This window comes from Pristis pectinata, chromosome 32 (assembly GCF_009764475.1).
Source record: "Pristis pectinata isolate sPriPec2 chromosome 32, sPriPec2.1.pri, whole genome shotgun sequence".
Taxonomy (NCBI): Eukaryota; Metazoa; Chordata; class Chondrichthyes; order Rhinopristiformes; family Pristidae; genus Pristis; species Pristis pectinata.
The window spans coordinates 17,738,958-17,759,782 of NC_067436.1; the positions used below are offsets into that span (position 1 = coordinate 17,738,958).

The 20,825-nt window shown below is 48.2% G+C and overlaps 1 protein-coding gene across 2 annotated transcripts in view; it reads right to left on the reverse strand.

Annotated features, from left to right (window-relative positions):
• Nucleotides 1-20,825, reverse strand: part of igf1ra (insulin-like growth factor 1a receptor) — a 220,964-nt gene that overhangs the window by 56,514 nt on the left and 143,625 nt on the right. For both annotated transcript variants that reach the window (XM_052042748.1, XM_052042746.1), the window contains 5 exons: nucleotides 11,271-11,574; nucleotides 8,539-8,681; nucleotides 6,798-6,942; nucleotides 792-1,006; nucleotides 21-147 (listed from right to left, as the gene is read on the reverse strand). In XM_052042748.1, coding sequence (XP_051898708.1) covers nucleotides 21-147; nucleotides 792-1,006; nucleotides 6,798-6,942; nucleotides 8,539-8,681; nucleotides 11,271-11,574 — 934 coding nt within the window. The remainder of the gene's footprint in view (nucleotides 1-20; nucleotides 148-791; nucleotides 1,007-6,797; nucleotides 6,943-8,538; nucleotides 8,682-11,270; nucleotides 11,575-20,825) is intronic.

The following is a 20,825-nucleotide window of genomic DNA, read 5'->3' on the forward strand; positions in this document are numbered from 1 at the left end:
CAGTAACCAGAGGTACTCACGCTTCCTTGTAGTATACTATGAAACTGATGAGATCCCTGTAATCTGGAGGGCGATAATGTTCCCACTTCAGTATTATCTTGTTCTTTGCGGTAGAATTGCTTGTGAATCTCAAGATGTGACTTTCACCTGAAAGAAGATGGAACAAAACCATTTTACCATCAAAGAGTTTGTTCTAGACTGAAATGTTCAAACGGGGGCAATTGGGAATTTCTCCTCTCACTTGCTCTTGGGATTATAGTCAATGTCGCCAAAGTCACATTTTTCGAGGGCCAGCCCAACAGTTATTAGACACTTTTGAATTTCACTACTGGCTAGATACATAAAAAGACGATGGTCCTCTCCATTCACCTTTCGCCATCCAGGTATTCCCCAAGGTACAACATACAGTGGAGTTATGACTAATGACAGCAATCAGTTTATCAATGCACCCAGCTGATCCAGACACAGGAAATGCTCACTGAGGGAGAGTTTACAGGCTTAAAAGTTCCACTTAAACGTATCACATTCAGCATAGGGTGGATGTAGTAACAGTGCTGTTGATGCAAGAATGCAAATGATTGGATAATTTACACACACATCACATACAGTAATACATATACACACAGCATTGCACACACACACACCACAAAGTAATACACACACACTTACATGTACACCACATACAGTAATACACACATACAGTATTACACAAACACACACCACATACAATAATACACACACGCACAGTATGACACACACACCCTCTCCCACCCCACAGACAGTGAACTCACAGGAAGCTCGGTCCCCATTGGTCCTTTGCTCCATGTCAGCAGTGCCCTGTCTCCCCTTCACACCAGCCACCTCCACCATGCGGTAGATCTCTGACACACAGAGCTTGGGGTTGAAAGCAAAGTAGATCTTCCCCTGCTTGATGGTGAGGTTGTGACGGCTCCAGTCCCATAGCTGCTGCAGGTTCTGGTTGTCCAGTACGTAGAAGGAGTAGTTCCTGCTCAATTAAACAAGGCAAGCCGGTCAGGATATGTTCACTCAAAGATTAGGTGGAGGGCAGTTAGTGCTGCCTCTGCCCTCACTGGGGTTAACCTTTACTCAGTGTTCCTGGTCACCAGCAGCACCTTTTCCCATGGACAATGTTCAGCTGGTGCCAGGTTACAACCAGTACTGTGGTGTGGGCAGACACTGATCTGACTCTCAGTCTCTTCAGAAAATGCCTCTCGGTGACTAAGCTAACCTGACAGCTGCCGTGTTTAGTCTTGGCTTAGTTGGCAGCACTTGCGTCTCTGAGGCAGATGGTCGAGGGTTCAAGTCCTGTTCCAGACACACGAGGTGCTGCACTGTCAGATGTATCACCCCTCGCATTAGATGTTAAATAAAAGCTCACCGCTCACCTGGTGGAATCATGGCTCGCATCCTTCACAGGAGGAAAGTTATCCTGACATCTTGGAGAACATTACCCTTCAACCAACGTAAAAAATGCTGAGTCTTTATCCACTTGCCCCATATTGCTGTGTTTTTTTATTTTACGTAACTCCCTCCCAAACACACTTCAACTAGAGTCATACAGCATGGGTACAGGCACATCAGCCCATCAAGGCCACGCCAACTACCATATACCCATTTACACTAAACCTACACACATCCCATTTTATTCTCCCCGCATCTCCATCAGCTCCCCACTCCCCCCCACCCCCACACGAGGGGGTAATTTACAGCAGCCAATTAACCTGCCAACAGCAACGCACAAAAAGCTGGAGGAACTCAGCAGGTCAGGCAGCACCTATGGGCGGGAAACGGACAGTCGACGTTTCGGGTCACAGGGAGAACATGCAAACTCCAAGCAGACAGCACCAGAGGTTAGGTTTGAACCCGTGTGGCTGGAGCTGTGAGGCAGCTGTGACACTGTGCTGTTCAAATGTAAAGCGTCTTGGGACGTTACAATAAAGATGCGAGGCCCCCCAGTCCGATGACACTTGACAGCAGGGAAGGGTGGAGACTAACCCTGGATCACCCGCCTCACTGCTCAATGCCTGTTAAACAAACCCCAGCACCGAGATCGGATTTAAATATTATTTCCAATCAAGCTACACATCTCCATTACTTCAGGTTATGCAGCAACTCTACCAGATGTTTCAGCAGTTAAACAGCTGACTCACAGAGTGAGGAGGCTGAGCCCGAGAGTGTAAATCAAATGGAAGCTCTGACCTTGCAAAGCTGCGTTACCCAGTGGGAGGTTCACAGACAGTCTCCGCCTCAGGGGACAGCACGCGTTCCAAGCATTGTGTACGCAGTCCATCCTGACCCCAGCGCACCTGGATTTTTAAACTTCCGATGGTCTGAACCGCGTGTGCACGGGATTGGGAATGTTTATGTGATCTGGCATCGATAGCAGCCTGCTGCACTGTTCAAGTGTCTGGAAATTCCTTCTCTCGGCCAAGGAGGAAATCCCACCTTAATTTAAGTCATCAATCTTACACTTGGCTGTGTTCTTCCACCTTATTTCCCACTGTCACAGTTTCAACCACTAAAGACTGCAGCTCGGTCTCTCCTAACCCTGGCCTGCAAACCATATCTAATTCTGTAGCTTCTGCCAATTCAGTCCTCCAAACTCTGCAAACTACGTACCCCGGGGCTGTCATGCTTAAATGCTACAGGCTTTTTGTGGTGCTGCTGCTTCATAGAGTCATACAGCACGGAAACAGGCGCTTCAGCCCACCACGTCCATGCTGACCTTTTTGCCCACCTACACCAAATCCATCTGCCTGCATTAAGACCGTATCCTTCTATGCCTTGCCTATGGAAGTTTATCCATAAGCCTCTTAAACATAATGATTGTATCAGACTCTGCAGCTCCTCCAGCAGCATGTTCCAGATGTGGCTGAAGATGTAGCCTTTTGCAGCTTTCATCAGGCAGGAGATACAGAAACCACACCACCAGGTTCAGGAACAGCTACTTCCCTTCAACCATTTGGTTCTTGAACCAACCAGCACAATCCTAATCACTACAGTTTAGAATACTATGACCACTTTGATCACTTTGCACTAAAATGGACATTGTTTTTTTTGTTCTACTTGTGTCTAATTGCTACGTGCCTGTGGTGTTGCTGCAAGTAAGTTTTTCACTGCACCTGTGCATACGTACTTGTGCATACGACTATTAACTTAACTTTGAACACCCTCTGACTGGGCACCAAGATTGCTTTGTGGACACAGCTGGAACAACTATATACATCGCCCTTGTTATTCTTGAGGGATGGGAGCACTTACTTCCTGTGGATAACAAAAATCTTTGGATCCCCTAGAAAATTTATTATTCTGAGTGACATTTGAAGAATAAGTGAATTAAATGTATGATAGAGTCTCTGTGACACATTTAATGAAATGTGTGATGGAGCATTAACAAAATAACATCAGACAGTGCAGAAACTCTGCCAGTTCAACGTGCCCAAAATCCCAAATGCGTCGGAAGTTAATCCCTCCTTGGATACAACAGCTTCTAGCTAAATTTCAGATTGTCAGTACAAGCGGAAACATACAAGCACTCTCAACCATATTCCAACCACAAACCTACCATCATCCCTGACCCCTTGTGTTCCCAACTCTAGCTCCAGCCACCCACTCCGCCCCTCCTGGTGTTCCCTACCTGGACACCAGCTCTGGACACACACATTCTGGAGCCCCGATGTTCCTGATCTTGACCCTCCACTGGTCCAATCCCAATCCCAATTCGGTCACACATACAGCTATTAATATCTCACCACTTGCCAGAACAAGACATCAAACTCAATCCATCTCCTGACAAAGGGGGTTAACCGCAGGAGGGGCTCTAGAGGAACATGCAATGTTTATCCACACTCCCAGCAATACACAGCTGATCCCGCCAGTACATGGATCCATGCATTGCAAGTCAGCGGATAAGAAGAACAGTTGTGGTGGTATGGGACAGGACGGAGAGATGGACACACTGAACATTGAACAGTACAGCACAGGAAAAGGCCCTTCAGCCCACAACATTGTGCCAAACTAATTAAGCTATGGTGCCTAATTGTTAAGTCCCTTCTGCCTGCATGTGGTCCTTCTGCCTGTACACTAGCTGGAATTAGGGATGGAATATCAGGAATGGGACTCGGAATGCCACGATCATGCATCACAACTGGGCACTGGTTGTAAAATCTCACAGGAATTCCTAGAGTGCATAACATCAACTCCTTATGTCCAAGAAAGGAAAAAAGTGATGCTACACCTCCCTCGAGTCACTTGACCCCTTGACGGGAGCTCTGCATTGTACTGTATGTTCAGCCTTATCCGTCACTCCTGCTAAAACCTTTGTTCCTCCTGACACTGTGCAGCTTTGAGGCCATTGGGAAGTGTCAAAGACACCTGAAACCATTCAGTTCAAAACAAAGGGGCGGACCTGCCCTTCCCCATGACCCACTGTGCGTCTCTCAACCCTTCTTTATTTGCTTCGGGATACAACGCTAACATTGGTGTCCCCACACCTTAAAATGGAATTTCTTTCTTTATTGAGCCAAGATTAATATTAGGGAGAGAACGAGAGATGTTCAGCTCTGGTGAAACTGTAGAAATACTTACCCCTTCTCCTTGGGAGCCATTATTTTTGTCACTACTTTACCAGTTTTTTTGAAGATGCAGCCACATTACCTCTGCTCTGTTTTATGAAGATGACCTTGTAGTCACATCATATCTGATCAAATTAGTGGCTCTGCTCAAAATGATTTACAAGTAGGAACAGGAATAGCTCCCAGGCCTGCTCCACTATTCAAGAAGACTGCAGCTGACCTGCACTGTAACCCCACCTATTCACCTTTGTTCGGTACCTATCGGTACCCTGGCCTGCCAAAAATCCAGCAATCCAGCAAATTTTCTCTTGCTCTGAGCTTCAACAGTTTCCTTTCTCCATCTGGTATTTCCTTTGCATTGAACTTCCTGACAAAATTCATCTTGTATCCGAGGGACAGCACGTCCTGGCTGGCACTCATCCCTCCAACAACAGCACTACAGTTATGTTTTGTCCATTTACTCATCACCTGTCGTGGAACCTTGTGAGGACAGTTCTCAATATCCACTGTCTGTTGACTAAAAAGGTGCCTCTTAAACAGTCTAAGTTCCTGGAAACTGTCGCCAGAAGAAATAGCTTCTATCTACCCTCTTGAATTTGCTAATTGTTTTAAAAGCAGCAATCAGATCACTGCCTGATCCCTTACACTGAAGAGGATCCAAGCAAGCCCAGGCCACGCGAGCTGCCCTGACAATTTATCCCTCCAACCATTCTGAAGTTGCCAACAGGGTGTAACAGCCAAAACTGTCCTTGCATCGTTCCACAAAGGGCAGACGTGTCCCTGTCCTCAACTCTTCTGTGGTGTACTGGGTGTCAGGGACCAAATGTTGGGATCCTGAACCATTAACAATTCAAAGAGCACGACGTAGCTCTCCGCAGGTGACTGAGGGATGACCCTGTGGAGGTTTTGCAAATTATGCGAGGGTTTGATGGGTTAGGCAAGGAGATGAAGCTTAGGTTTACGACCAACTCTAGGGGTCGTGGATACGTTCGGAGCAGTGTTGTTGGAGGGATTACTGCTGGCAAGGATACATTCTCCTTCAGATACGAGAGGAATTTTGATAGGAAATCCCATGCTAAGGGAAGAGAAGGACAAGTTACAGCTTCATGGAGCACCAGCCAATGCTGGAATGGTCAGCAACACCAGCTCTATAACTGGAGTCAGTACCACTGTTCCACATGTGCCTCTTCTAGCATCACTTCCTCCTGTGGCTGGAGTTGGTCTCTCTAGATGTCCACTCTGCCTGGGATAGAAACTCGTGGACCTAGGCAGCCCTAGTGAGCACCTGGCTACTCCATAGAGCTGGCACTCCAAGAACACGAGAGAATGAAGCAGGAATAGGCCACCTGTCCCTGACCCACTGTGACTGATCTCCTACCTCAGTGATGTTTTCCTGCACTAACCCTATGTCCCTCCATTCCCTTCACATCCACAACTCTATCTTGATTGAACTAATGACTAAGGCTCCACAGGTCACTGGATTCAGGGCTCATCCCAAACACTAGGCTACTTTATTAAGGGAGTTCTGCACATCTTTCGGTGAGATTTTAAACCAAGCCCTCTCTTGTTGATGTCAAGGAACAGGAAACATTGCTCCAAGAGTGGGGAAGTCTTTGGCTATTCTCATTCACCCCACAAGCAAAGCCGGATTGCCTCTGTGGGTTTCTGCAGTAGATGACAAGCTGCTTCATTTCCCAACACCAATGCCCACAGGGTGACCAAGACTTTACTGCCAGTGAACTGAAGTTTGGGATATGGGCCAAACGCAGGCAAATGGGACTAGCTCTGGAAGACAAATCTATCACTATGTTGCTTGTAGAAATGCCATGAGATAGCAAGGTTAGGACGGACTGGAATACAATTTCTTCACAACTGACCACAAGACAGAGAGAAGCCATCAGCAGTTTTGACCGCAGTCCACAGAAGAGAGGACCATTTCTCAAAAAGCCTCTGCCAATGAGGAACGGGGAGCCTGAGCGAGATTCCCTCTTGTAGGATCAATGACATTTGGTCAAAGTTGCTGCACCACCTGTGGGCAAGTAGTCAGCACAGGAGGGCTGGAGCTCACTCCTTGGACACTTTCCACAGGCTACACTTGCCGTGGCCCTGATTAGTATGGGAGGTGTGGCTGCGCATTTGGTTATCAGGCTGTTCTTGCAATGGCTGGTGGGGGGTTGGTGGGGTTTGGAGAGGGCCACTTACCCCTCGAGCTGTTCCTCCCCATTGATGTACCGCAGGCTCTTGAAGAAGGAAAGTGAGACAAGGGCGTAGGAATGGTGGATTTTCAGGTATCCGGTGATGGTCTCGATCCGGCCGAGGTTGGCCTCCAACTCTGCAGCAATGTTGTCTGATGGAGGGAACAACAAAAAGGGTTAAACTTTCTGTAAACCTCCCTGATGAGTCCCACCGATTTTTTACAGATGCAACATAGAGAGCATCCTATCCAGATGCATCACAGCTTGGTACAGAAACTACTCTGCCCAAGACCGCAGGAAACTGCAGAGCTGTGTGAACGCAGTCCAGTCCATCACGCAAACCAGCCTCCCCTCCATTCTCTGTCTCCATCTCCTGCTGCCTCAGGAAAGTAGCTAACATAATCAAGGACCACTCCCACCCCGGTCATTCTCTCTTCTCCCCTCTCTCGACAGGCAGAAGATACAAAAGCTTGAGAGCATGTACCACCAGACTCAAGGACAGCTTCTATCCCGCTGTTATCAGACTCTTGACCAGACCTCTCATACACTAAAGATGAATTCTTGATCTCCCAATCTACCTCGATGCAGCCCTTGCACTTTATTTGTCTACCTGCACTGCACTCTCCCTGTAGCTGCAACACTACATTGTTTTCTTTTTACTACCTTGATGTACTTATGCATGGCATAATCTGTCTGGATGGCACACAATCAAAGGTTTTCACTGTATCTCAGCACACAGGACAATAATAAGCCAATGCCAATAACCATTTTCTGAAGGGCCCCAGCAATCGAGCTGTGAGAAATTGTAACTGCAGCACCCTCCTACTTCGTGAGGGGCATCTTGCTCCACACCTTCGAAGGAACACAAACTTCAATTAGCTTGGACCACTCCAGGCTATAGTGACACCTCCTTCTGCAGAGTGATCATCAAAAAACTGCAGACACTGGGAATCTGAAATAAAAACAGCAAATGCTGGAAAAACTCAGCAGGTCCAGCAGTATCTGTGGAGAGAAAAACAGTGAACATGTTGGCTGGAAACATCGACTTTCCATAGATGCTGCTTGATCTTCCGTCCAGTGCTGATTTTGAATTCTTCCAGATTGAAACAGAAACACCCAGCCTGATCTATTCAGTCTTGCAGGCAGGTGCTGGTATGTAGATTTGGCCATTCAGAAGGGGTGGCCTTGCAACCTGGTATCCAATTCAGAGCCTGCCTGATGGACATGTTTGTCCTCTCTGGAGGAATTCAGCAGGTCAGGCAGCATATATGGAGAGAAATGGATAGTGCACTGTCCATTTCTTTCCATAGATGCTGCCTGACCTGCTGAGTTCTTCCAGCGCTTTGTGTGTTGCTCCAGATTCCAGCATCTGCAGTCTCTCATACATGCATGTTGTTGTCTCTGTTGGATGTCAGGGTTTGGACCATCTCCATCCAACCCCCAACTTCCCCAAACTCCATGCAAACTCGTAAAGGGTACCAAGCTCCCCGCCCTCTCCTTCATGAGACCTGGCAGCCGGCCTTTGACTGCAATGGCCAACTAGACCAGCAGGCAGTTACCATCACACAGAACAAACACTACTCGGGTCAGCTGTAAGTGAGGACCGGTATGTCTTGCAGAACAAGAGGCCACGTGCTTCGAGAAAGAATGGTGGGAGATAGAAGGGGTAGGAGGGGAACAGAGGAATTCGTTCAGGTAGAACAATAACACAAACAACCCAACAACCAATATAAACAGGTGGTACTCACTTCCTCTACGGATTGCAATGATCAAGTTGCCATTAACCACTGTACATCCCTTCAGGTACTGGGCAGCAGTGACAGAATCGATGGTCTCTGTCTTCACTGGGCAGACATTGGGGCAAGGCCCATCGCAGGGGGTACAATACATGCTGTGAAGAGATAGTTGCAGGTTATCCAAAGTTCTAAGCTGCGTCAGAGACACATGACAACCATCTCCTTCCAATTCCAACGCGAGCTTTCCCATAGATCACCCACATCTCAGCGTGAGTGGGAAAGGTCCTTGTCGCTCAATTAAACCAAGCTTAGATATACACTGGCAACAGTTAAAAAATGGCTGAAACAAACCCTTCAGTGCAACAAGCAATCAGCTGGAGGAACTCAGTGGGTCGTGGGTCGAGCAGCATCTGTGGGGGGAAAAGGTCCTGATGCAGGGTTTTGACCCAAAATGTCGACAATTCCTTCCCCACTCACCTCCACCTCCCTCACCTCCCTCCCCACCCCCCCCACCCCACACACACACACACAGCTCGACCTGTTGAGTTCCTCCAGCAGATTGTTTTTTGCAGATGCTGGAATCTGGAGCAGTCTCTTGTGTCTACAAACTATTCAGTGATTGCAGTAAAATCTACCCCTACACTTACCATCTCCAAATGGCTTTTGCGATTTGGGATGAAGTAACTACATGGAAAGTTTCATTCCTGCTATGGCCCTTCAGCCCACCAAGTCTGTGCCAACCATCAACCACCCATTTACACCAATTCCTATCAACTCCCCCCAAATTCCACCAGTCACCCACAAACTAGGGGTCATTAACCTACCAACCCGCACATCTTTGGGATGTGGGTGGGATTGTTGGTGTCGTTCATATGCCAGAGAGATTGTGGCAGGGAAATGGAAGCAAAAGAGGAGACGCCCAGACCTGTCCCTGTGTATCAGGCCAGGACAGAAGTCTTCTTCAGCAGAAGCCCAGGGTCATTTCTTACTTGGCTGGCACCAGCAGCTCATTGATCTGTTCAGGTTGGGCTCCTCCTGCACTATCACTGGAGTACGAAAGGAGTCACTTGCTCATCTGGTGTTGGAGGGGCTAGGGACTCCAAGATTACAGAGTGTGAGGCAACGTCTCGACTCCCATGGGGAAAAAGTCACCACAGGGGCTGGTGGGCACTGCCCAGGAGGATGCACAACAAGGGTGACCTCAAACCCCACAACACAGAAGTAGACAGGCTTGGACCTCCCTCACCTTGGCTCAGCACCGGATCTCAAAGGGGGTTCAAGGTCCCAGAAACACCCAGTTTACACCTCACCTGAAGCATGAACTAGGAGAGAAAAAGAGGGATGGGGGTAGAGGGGGGCCGACAGGGGTGGGGAGAAAAATCACAATGACCAAGGGAGACAGGGATGTGATTGGAATCAAAGTAAAATGAGTGAAAGAGAAAACAGACAAGGTGCTGAGGGAACAGGGGATGTGACAACAAAACCAGCAGCAAGGGAAATGACACAGTGTTGTCATTGCACTGGAGTAACTTGGGGATAGATGTTTATGCTTTAATTTTATAAACTGACACCAACACGTAGACACAAGCATGAAGTGTTGTTCCCTGGTGACTAACTCGTCACCAAACTGAGGCGAGGTTATTGTTTAAAGAAATCTAAATCTCACAATCTCTATCTTGCCCTCGAGCAGGACACGGAGGTGGGTATCAGTGACAGTCTATACATAAATCAAACCCCAGAGCACAAAACAGCTCCACAGTGTCACTAAATCTGGTTCAGCTTCAAGGTTAAAATCAAATTTAGAATATTTCACCTAAAACAGTGCTAATATAGGGTTGAATAACCCAAACTTGTTTGAATTTAATTCCTTGTGAGTACATTAATTATTGAGTGTCTAGCAGGTTATCAGTGAAGTTGCTTTGCGTTGCCAGGATCCCAATTCCAACCCCCTCAAGAACCGAAGCCCACAGTATGAAAGATGGGTGATTTGAGGTACTCCTCCACTTTCTTGCCGGTCTCTCCTCCACAGGGTCTGCCTGACTCCTGGAGGAGTTTCTGGGGCCATTTGCTCATCAAACAACCTGCCGAGTGATTAACTGGGTGAAGACAAAAGCTTAAACATCAGATGGAAAACAGGTCTTAAAGGACTCTTTTTTTCTTTTTGTTTTGGGCTGTACTGCCTCACAGCTCCAAGGACCTGGGTTTGATCCTGACCTCGGGTGCTCTCTGTGTAGAGCTTGCACGCTCTCCCTGTTGCCGCATGGGTTTCCTCCCACATCCCAAAGACGTGTGGGTTGGTAAGTTAACTGGCTGCTGTAAATTGCCTCCAGTGTGTAGGTGAGTGGTAGAATCTGGGAGGGTGGGGGGGGGGGGGATGGTAGCTGATGGGAATGTGGGGACAAAAGATAGGTAAGGGTAGGATTGGTCTAAATGGTTGGTTGTTGTTCAACGTGGACTTATTTCTGTCCTGTATTGAGATCAGGACCGTAACAAGTTAGCATCTTGGCACACTGCAGGGCAGTTGGAATTTCCAAGCCTCAGGATCGATGGTTTCGTTATGTGTCATCAGGGAGATACCGCATCACTATGCAGGACGAAAGCCGATAGAATGCTTTGTGACGTACTGAGGTGCTAAGTAAAGGCAGCGTCTTGCCACCATAAGGCACCAGCGGAGTTACGAACTGAATTTGAACCCAATGGAACAGAAAACATTTGTCATATTCAAGCAAGACCATGGCTCCCACCTGCTGGCATTCCGAGTGTATCCTGACGGACAGATGAGAGTGCATTCTCCCTCATGCAGCGCAAACTGCTCCTTGGGATTCTCGACAGGGATCTTGGCGCACAATTCCTTGGTTACACAGTGCCATCCCTCAAACCTGTAAGTGCCCGGGGGACAGCTGGCCAGGCACTGGCCCTCGTAGTAGTAGTTCCGACATGCCATGCAGGCCCTGTTGTCATTGAGGGCAGTACAGCCCCCAAGGCACTCCATGTGGCAACACTCCCCCTTGTCATTGCAGGATCTCTTCCCACAAGCTTTTGGGCAAACTGCAAAAGAGAAAAACCAAACATGAGGAGAATGCATTCTGTGTCCCTACAAGGATGCCTTGCATTTATATAGAACCTCCACACACCACTAGGGTTCAAAATTAGGCAGCAGGCTGGAATGGAAGGTAGTGGGACAGGGTACCACAAACTCTGTGCAGGGTGGGGAAGGTGGAGAGGTTCAGGGAGGGAAATTCCAGACCACGACAGCTGAAGTGAGGATCAGAAAAAAAACTAGATACTGGAAATCTGAAATAAAAACAGAACATGCTGGGAATACTCAGCAGATCAGGCGGCATCTGTGGGAAGACAGACAGTTAGCGTTTCAGGTTGAAGATCCCTCATCAGTACCCTCCAACAGCTGAAGGTTATTGTTCCTTTCACTCCCACCTTCACGGGAGTTTGCTTATAAATGGTGCTGGTGGTGTCTTCCCTGTCAACTATAGGACGTGGGTTACTCCTGCCCGCAGCCGACACTAGAAACAGCTGAAACATCTGCCAGTCAGTGCAGTTGATCGGACCAATACTGTTGACAACCTCACGGCCTGTGGTCAGGTAACACCAAACCTTCAGGATTCACCGTGTGTGTCATCCAGGAATAGAAAGTCTCAATCCACAAATCCAGCACCCTCCTGTCACAAATTCTCAACATACAAGGTCACCCTAACCCACCTCACACTGAGCTTTGGTCATCCTCCGCTCTCTGTGCTGTTGCCCACATTGGCTGCTGCTCAGAAAATACCCCCATTTCAAAATTCTTACTCTTTATCAAATCCATCAGGTGGAGTCCATCCTCCTTGTCTTAGTATCTTCCACTGATGTCTCCACACCTCCATTCCAGGTGGAATCTGCCCTCCTTGTCTTAGAAACTTCCACTTCTCTCCACACCTCCATTCCAGCCTCTTGCTTCCACCTTGATGTTTCCATGGCAGCCGAGGCCATTCCTTCAGCTGCCAAAGCCCCAAGCTCCCTCTTAAATCCCCCACTCAACTAAGACGGAAAGCACAGCGGCACAGCAGTTAGTGCTGCTGCCTCACAGCTCAAGAGACCCGGGTTCGATCCCAACCTCTAATGCGGTCTGTGTGAACTTTACACCCCTGAGCACATGTGGGTTTCCCCTGGGTGCTCCGGATTCCTCCCACATCCCAAAGACATGCAGGTTGGTAGGTGTAAATGTCCCACTATAATTTGCTCCTAGTGAGTGGGTTAATGGCAATAAGAATCTAGGGGTAATTGATGGATAGGTGAGAGAGACTAAGTTTCAGGGGTGCAGGAAAATGGAACTGATGCGATTACTCTGTTAGGGGCCAGCATAGACCCAATGGGCCAAACAACCACCTTCCATGTCATTATGAGGTGAAACCCACCTCCCAGACTGTGTGATAAGCCCTGGAAGATTTACTCTGGGAAAGACTCTCTGAAGTCTCTGTTTACGATGGCTGCACCTCAAGTTCCAATGCCCTGTACTTTAAAAACCAGCTGGAAACTTCAGAAGTTTAGGGGAAGAAAGAGGAACTTTTCATCACATCAGACTGTTCCGAGACATTTCATTAGCTGTCAATTGCAAACTACATTTAAGCTGAAAGTTGGTCTGTCCTGTACTGAATCTCACACAGTACGTACAGTTCTTATGTAATTGGGTTGTGAAAGGATAATTGCAGGGAATAAGACTCAGGTACACAATGTACCTTGTTCCACACCTGAGCTGCCCCACTTTAATGAAAAATTCTGACAGCGCTGCACTGTTTCAGAACAGTGACAACCAGGGTTTAGGAAGGGAGGGGGTTTTCCATATTGCACAGCAAAATGTCTTCCCAGGTACTTCCCTCCTTAAAATCCCATGAATGGACATCTTCCAGGTGGTCCCACAGGAGAAGACAACAGTCTTTGGTCAGTTACCACCCCCAGATACGCTAACCCCAACCACTAGTCAGGAAACACTATAGCAAGAACAGGAAATGCTGGGGAAACTAACGCTTCAGGTCGTTGAATCAGAGAGGGTTTTCGACCTGAAATTTTAATTCTGTTTCTCTCTCCACAGTTGCTGCCTGACCTGAGTGTTTCCAGCATTCTTTTTTACTGCAGATTTCTGGCAGCTGCAGGGTTTCTTTGTGTTCTGGAAGGTGGGGCTACCCTTGTCGGACTCTTCCCAGCTGAGTCTGTGCTCCCCCACCTCCCCCCCACCCCCCCCCCCCCCCCCCAGCACCAACTGCTCGGCGAGCCGAGACTTACCATCGTCAAGCACCTCCTGCCTGGCAGCTTCTCACCTTGAGTCACCCGTAAACTGAGCTCATCCAAAACTCCGTGGTGCCCATATCCTAACGCACTGAGTCCCTCTCACCCAACACCCTCGCACTCACTGACCAACTGTGATCAAGCTTTCCACCACCTCTCCTCACATCCCTGTGGAAGTCAGAGTTTTATCCGATGATGTTCCCGTGGAGTTCTGTGGGCAGGTTTGCTCTATTGATATTTTCCCTGATTTATGGATGCTTAATTTATTAATCTTTTGCTGTTACATCATTGATTCTTCAGGGTATGACGATTTATGGAACTAAGTTCCAGTTTCTTATTACTTATCATGCACAGTGGTGCAGCGGGTAGAGCCGCTGTCTCACAGTGCCAGCGACCCACGTTCACTCCCCATCTCCGGTGTTGTCAGTGTGGAGTCTGCATGTTCTCCCAGCTTCCCTCGGGTGCTCTGGTTTCCTCCCACATCCCGAAGACGTGTGGGTGGTGGGTTAATTAGCTATCTATGCCAGTGGTAGAATTGATGGGAATGTGGGGAGACTGCATTACAGGGAAAACCAATGGGGGCGGGGGGGGGGGGGGTGGGGATTGCTCTGTAACTCAATGGGCTGAATGGTCTCCTATATCATATGGAAAATACAGCAATATGAAAATCACTGCAGGGATGACTTTGCTTATGCATTAATCTTTTACTTTTAAGACAAAGGAAGCCATTCGGCTCATTGTGTCTATGCTGGCTCCTAGCAGAACTATCCCAACATCCCCTTCCTTCCACCCATACGTCTGCAACTTATTCCCTCTCATGGATGGCCACCAACCCCTTCTGAATCTCTTTGCAATTACAGTGGCCAATTTACCTCCCTGCGCATGTCTGGGACGTGGGAGGAAACTGGAGTATCTGGCAGCCACAGGAGATGCCATGAACACCAGGAAGAAAACCACACAGTTATAGGGAGAACATGCAAACTCCACATAGACAGCATGCAACGTCAGGTTCAAACCCAGGTCCCTGGAGCTATGAGGCAGCAGCACTGACTGTTGGAACACTTGGACACCTCAGATGAGGTTCAACAGGCGAGGAAAAAGATTAACCACCCCCGTCATTACCCATATGTTATTGTCAGGCTTCGGGATCTGGGAGGTGATCATGGGAGAGAGCTGAAGTAGCAAACAATACCTTTACTAACCAAAGAGTCGCGTAACTGAAGAGTTAATGGCATTACAATGAAAAAATATAAATTGAGGAAAACCTCTAACAAAGACACCAGAGACTGCAGATGCTGGACTCTGGAGCAACACGCAAAGTGCTGAAGGAACTCAGCGGGTCAGGCAGCATTTTCAGAGGGACATCCAGTCCAGACGAAGGGTCTTGTCCTGAAACGTTGACTGTCCATTTCTCTCCACAGATGCTGCCCGACCTGCTGAGTTCCTCCAAATCTTTAACAGAGTTGAACTCCCCACAGTGTTTCACAGGAAGGTCAGGGAAAACTCCAAGTCCCTGACAGATGTTAGGAAGAGTGATGGAAGCTTAGCAAGTCAGCGAGCAATGGGCCGTGATGGGTGAACCAAACGGCACAAGTAAAGGCATGGGCGGCAGAGTTTTGGATGGGAATGCACAGGATCCAAACTCCAGTGCATTCCGCCCAGCCTTTGATACTTACAGAATTTCACTATACAAGTGTTCTCCAGGTTTCCCTTCTGTGGGTTTGGTGATGAATGGCGGTCTGCTGTTGGTAATAGGGAACACCAAAAGCAAAACCCCACCAAGCTGTTCCAAACACCGCCAGCAACTACAGGGAGGGGGTAAATAATCCAACAGCTGATTACACAATGGAAAACTGAATGGCGGGCAACAGAACCATGGTTCATCACCCCTCCCACTGTCTGAGGTAAATCCGAGAACAAGCATGTTCAAAATGCGCCAATTTAATTTTAAATCCAGACCATGTCTGATTAAATCAATTGTCTTCATCTGCACCTGCCCCCCAAACCACAACGATAATCAGCTATAAATGACGAACAAAATAAAAGCTGTCGTTTATCATATGCACTACAGTGTACCAACCAGTAAATCATCTGTGTTAATTGAACAGTAACACAGGCAGTCAACAAAGCAATTTAGCAGAAGTTGTTAAGTACATTACTGAGTCAGCCTCTCGAGGATTCAGTTACCCACTGGGGAAGGACAGTAATAACAGCAGGCAAGTTGCCATTCCTCACTGCTCACCAAGTGTCACCATGCCTGGGATCATTTTAGATCACAGACAAATGCTGAATGCCTTAGTTGCTCTTCCCATGTTATCACAAGGCCCCTGGGACTCGGGAGGATGGGCAGGTCAGGAGTGGAGACCATCCACATGATCTGTCCACTCATTAAGCCCCCGCCCCCCCCCCCCCAGGGTTGGTTAGATCGGGAACAGAGGAAGCAAGTCTTCCCCATGCCAAAAAACAGGAGATGGTGGATGATGGGGGTGGGAGGAGGGGGAATTGAAACGTCAAGGCCAGGACCAATGGCTGCATGTTGAGGAAGGGTAAGGGGATATGGACCAAAGACCAGCAAGTAGAACGGAGGTACACCCCACATACTGAAGATTGGGTCAGCATCAAGAGACACAGTTTGTTCCCAATAATGACAAAGAACAAAGAAAATATATCTGCAAATAAGGATTTCATAGTTGCCAGCACTTAACACTTTACAAATCCCACACTGTAAAGTAGGAATACATGACATTCAGCACAGCAAGATCCCACAACAAAGGCAGGACGGCAACCCTCACTCTCTCTGCACTTTTGGAGATGTTGGTGGTGAGAGAATGTGCGGGCGATGTGCCAGCAGGGTCCTCTGCTTTCGATTACATTGTGCCACACAATCTGTGAGACCCATTCAACCACCAGACTGCTTGTTCCAGCAGCTCAAACAGTGCACAACTCTGACAACGCAGCACTCCCTCAGCATCTCCCAGAAGCCACTGTCATGCTGACTCTTCACATTCTGTGACCCACGGCCAAGCTATTCGATGAATTTCAGAGATGCCTGCATTCCTCGCTTACCCCGAAGGCTGCAGCTGGGGTAATTTTGCTCGAACTGCATATGCTCCAGTACTCAGTCAGCAAGCACCTTCTGAACAGCTCACCACCTCCTGGTGTGTACCCTGCCACTTCGGGGGCAACTGGGAGTCAACAGTAGTGAGAGACTGGAGTCACAGACTTGGGCAGATCAGAAGCAAGAAGCAGGTCTCCTTCCCTCACAGAAGGGAATGGATGGATATGAACCATGAGCAGGCAGATGGGATAAGTTTCATTTGGTATCATGGTCAGTACAGACATCATGGGCCGAAGGGCCTGTTCCTGTGATGTACTGTTCTATGCAACCCAATATAGATCTGCTTTTCAAAACACTGTTAAAGTCATGATGCACCCCAGGTAATTTCACAGGCATTTTACAGAACACAGAATACAGAGTACAGCACAGCAAGAGGCCCTTCAGCCCACAATGTCTGTGCTGAACACAATGCCAAATTAATCTAAATCTCTTCAGCCTGTACATGATCCATATCCCTTCATTCCCTGCATATTTATGTGTCTATCCAACAGCCTCTTAAACAGCACTATCATATCTGCTTCCACCACCACCCCGGCAGCCTGTTCCAGGCACCCACCACACTCTGTAAAAAAATAAATTTGCCCCACTCATCCCCCTCTCACCTTAAATGCATGCCCTCTAGTATTTGCAATTTCTACCCTGGAGAAAGATTCCGACTGTCTACCCTATCTATGCCTCTCATAGTTTTATAAACCTCTATCAAGTCTCCCCTCAGCCTCTGACACTCCACAGAAAACAAACCAAGTTTGTCCAACCTCTCCTCATAGCTCATACCTTCTAATCCAGGCAGCATCCTGGTGAACCTCTTCTGTGCCCTTTTCCAAAGCCTCCACATCCTTCCTGTAATGGGACAACCAAAATTGCATGCAATGCAACAAGAGCAACCTAACCAAAGTTTTATACAGAACACAGGAACAGACCCTTCAGCCCACAATGTCTGTGCTGAGTATGATGCCAAATTAAATTAATCCTTTCTGCCTGCAACGTGACTTCCTTACACAAGTTTTCACCAAGCCTTGCCCATAAGCTTGGAGGTTGTAAGAAGCATTTAGGAAGAGAAAAAGGTGGAGGAATGCGAGGAAGGGAGTTCGCTTTAGGATTCAAACACGTGTTCTCTGGATTACTACTATTATACCCAGTTCATAACCTGAATAGTTAAAGCTTGACGGACTGAAAATTAGAAACTTCTGGAAGGGAGCAGTCTCCTCTAGATTCAGGCTCGTAAATGACACCCGCCCACTATACTATGCTCAGACAAAACGGCATGGGCTTTCAAACTGGCGCCCTTCGATTTAAGGCGGCTGGGAGGGTGAGGGATACACAGGCCAACGCACCAGGTTAATGCCTCTCACTTCATTAATTAGTACACTATTCCCATTGCTTGGTCTGATGATTAACACGCATGGACTTCGTCTGCTGTCACAGGTGTCCAAACTTTGGCTCCTGGGTCCCCAGGAGTGTGTCACCATTTGCAGGGCAGATCCTGCTCAGGGAAGTCTGCTTTTTAACAGCACTGCTAGAGGAACCAGCCTTAGATCAAAGGGAGCAGCAGAAAGCTCCCAACGTGCCATTTACAGGTCCGCGCCTGCAACAGTTTCAAAGGGATCTTCCAGTGAAGTCTCTTTGCTAGATGTCGTTAGGTGGGGAAACAAACCAAAGCCAGATGGGCAGTAAATCCTTTCCCCTTCCATGACCCGCTTCCTCCTCGAGATACACACGGCAAAACAAGAGGGCAGAGGGCACGGAGCCAGGATGGATACAACAGGGGCTTCACTCACAAGGATCGTTCTAAAGGCTTTCTCTGGAACTCCCACTTTACTCCTGATGAGCATTGTCAGCACCTTCGATTTTAGCCTGATGTGTATTCCCCACGCACTGCATTCCACTCCAGACAGTACTGAACTCTGCTCCTCACTCCTCTTCCCAAATACTGCCTCGTTGACCAAAGCCACTCGCCGATTCCAACTCTGCAGTTACTGCGCAAGGGTGCAGGGCCCTGAAGTTACAGCCACTTGCTGACACACAGGATTGTGTGTGTCCTGCATGACTTGGGAACCTCTGGGCTTTGCCACAGGCCGTCTCACCAAAAGGTGAAATCTTTTGATTTCTAGCTCGTGGCCCTTTCAGGAAGACGGCGAGCACAGGCTGGCATTTCACCTGCACTGTACACCGATTAAAGATGTGAGGGGCTTCTCATAGAGACAAACAGCACAGAAACAGGCCTTTCAGCCCACTGAGTCCATGCCAACCATCAACCACCTATACACACTAATCCGATTACCTTTCTCCCCACATTCCCATCAATTCCCCCACAGTTAGGGGCAATTTACAGCGGCCAATTAACCTACCTGTAGGTCTTCAGAACGTGGGAGGAAACGCACGCAGTCTCAGGGAGAACGTGCAAACTCCACACAGACAAGGCCGGAGGTCGGGATTGATCCAGGGTCACTGAAGCTGTGAGGTCATGGCTCTACTGGCTGTGCCACCTTGCCACTCTTTCTAGATAGCAAGGTAGCCACTTAACTTGGTGCACCCTCACTCTAGAGCGAAGAGATAATGAAGCACTCACTGGGTTAGCTGGTCATAGCCACAGGCAACTGAATCCTGCAGGTCTGATCACTGCTCTACAGTTACCCCAGGCTGTGTTTCAGGGGTTCAAGAGGAAATCAGAGACAACAGCTGATCGATGACCAGCAAATCCCAAAAGTGTGTGTGTGTGTACAGGACAGAGCTGGGCTTAGGGCTGAAGCTCCAGCTTATATTGAAGCTCAGCTCCAGTACAAGTGCCAGTCAGCTCACTCAGGAGAGGAGAGAATCTCTGGAAGGTTCTGGAACACAAGGGCAGAAACCCACCGCCGATGCGAGAGTGCCCCAAAGGGAGGACGAGTGGGAAGTGGTGGTGATGGCCAGGGCAGTGTGGTGGGAGGGAGAGACTGCAGAGATGTCCCAAGTGTAGAACCAGATCACACAGCAATCCGGTAAAGGCTGGGGTGTCATCCTCAGCTTCTGTGCAATGCTTCAGTCCCCACGAGAGCAGCAAAGAACAAACAACAGGGAAGGTCATTCACTCCACTGTATCTGTGCTGACTTTTTGATCAAACTTGCCAATTCGCCCTATGCCCCACCTCTTGCTGCACAACCCTTCAAATTTACAACCACTTCCTTTCTGGAAGTTACTCCCTGGTCTACTTCCCACCTTTGTAAACCGTTTCTCTCCTCTTCCTTGGAGGACTGCTTCTAGCACTGAAAACCACATTTCCCTGTTTAATCGGCCAGAACCTATGATCATTTAATGATCATAGGTTAAACCTCCACCAGGTCCCTAACCTTTGGGAGAACAACCATGGCAGTGGCCATACCGATACCCTCACCCCCCCCCCCCCCACCCCCAGGAAGGCCATTCCTTTGCACCCTTGTGATAGCTCCAATACCCTTCCCAAAGCGCAAGGTTAGACTTGATTCCCAGTTGCGGCCCAAGTGGTGTTAACGAAAGGTTTGCACGTGCCTTCATGTACATTAAACCAGCCTTCGTTACTTCATCAATATCCGAGAAAGATTACAGGTCAGTAATCTAATCATGGGAAGCAAGTAACAAGTGCATGGACACCAAGATTAGATAACTGAAACTTGTGAATATATCGAGCTGTTATGGATTACAACAGATGTTTCTATTTTCACGTGAGACTCTGGGCTGTACTTGGCCAATCTTCTTGCTGAGAACAGATGTCAGTATGTACGTCAAACGCAGGTTAATCTGCAAATGATTAACCAGAAGAATCTGTGCCCAGCATCTATTGTGGCCTGGTCGGTTTCCACACCCTCCCCAACAACGCTGACAGAAAGTGTTGACGAGTCTTGTTACGTGAAGCCAGGCGGGGGTGGGGTGGGGAAGACTTTGGGA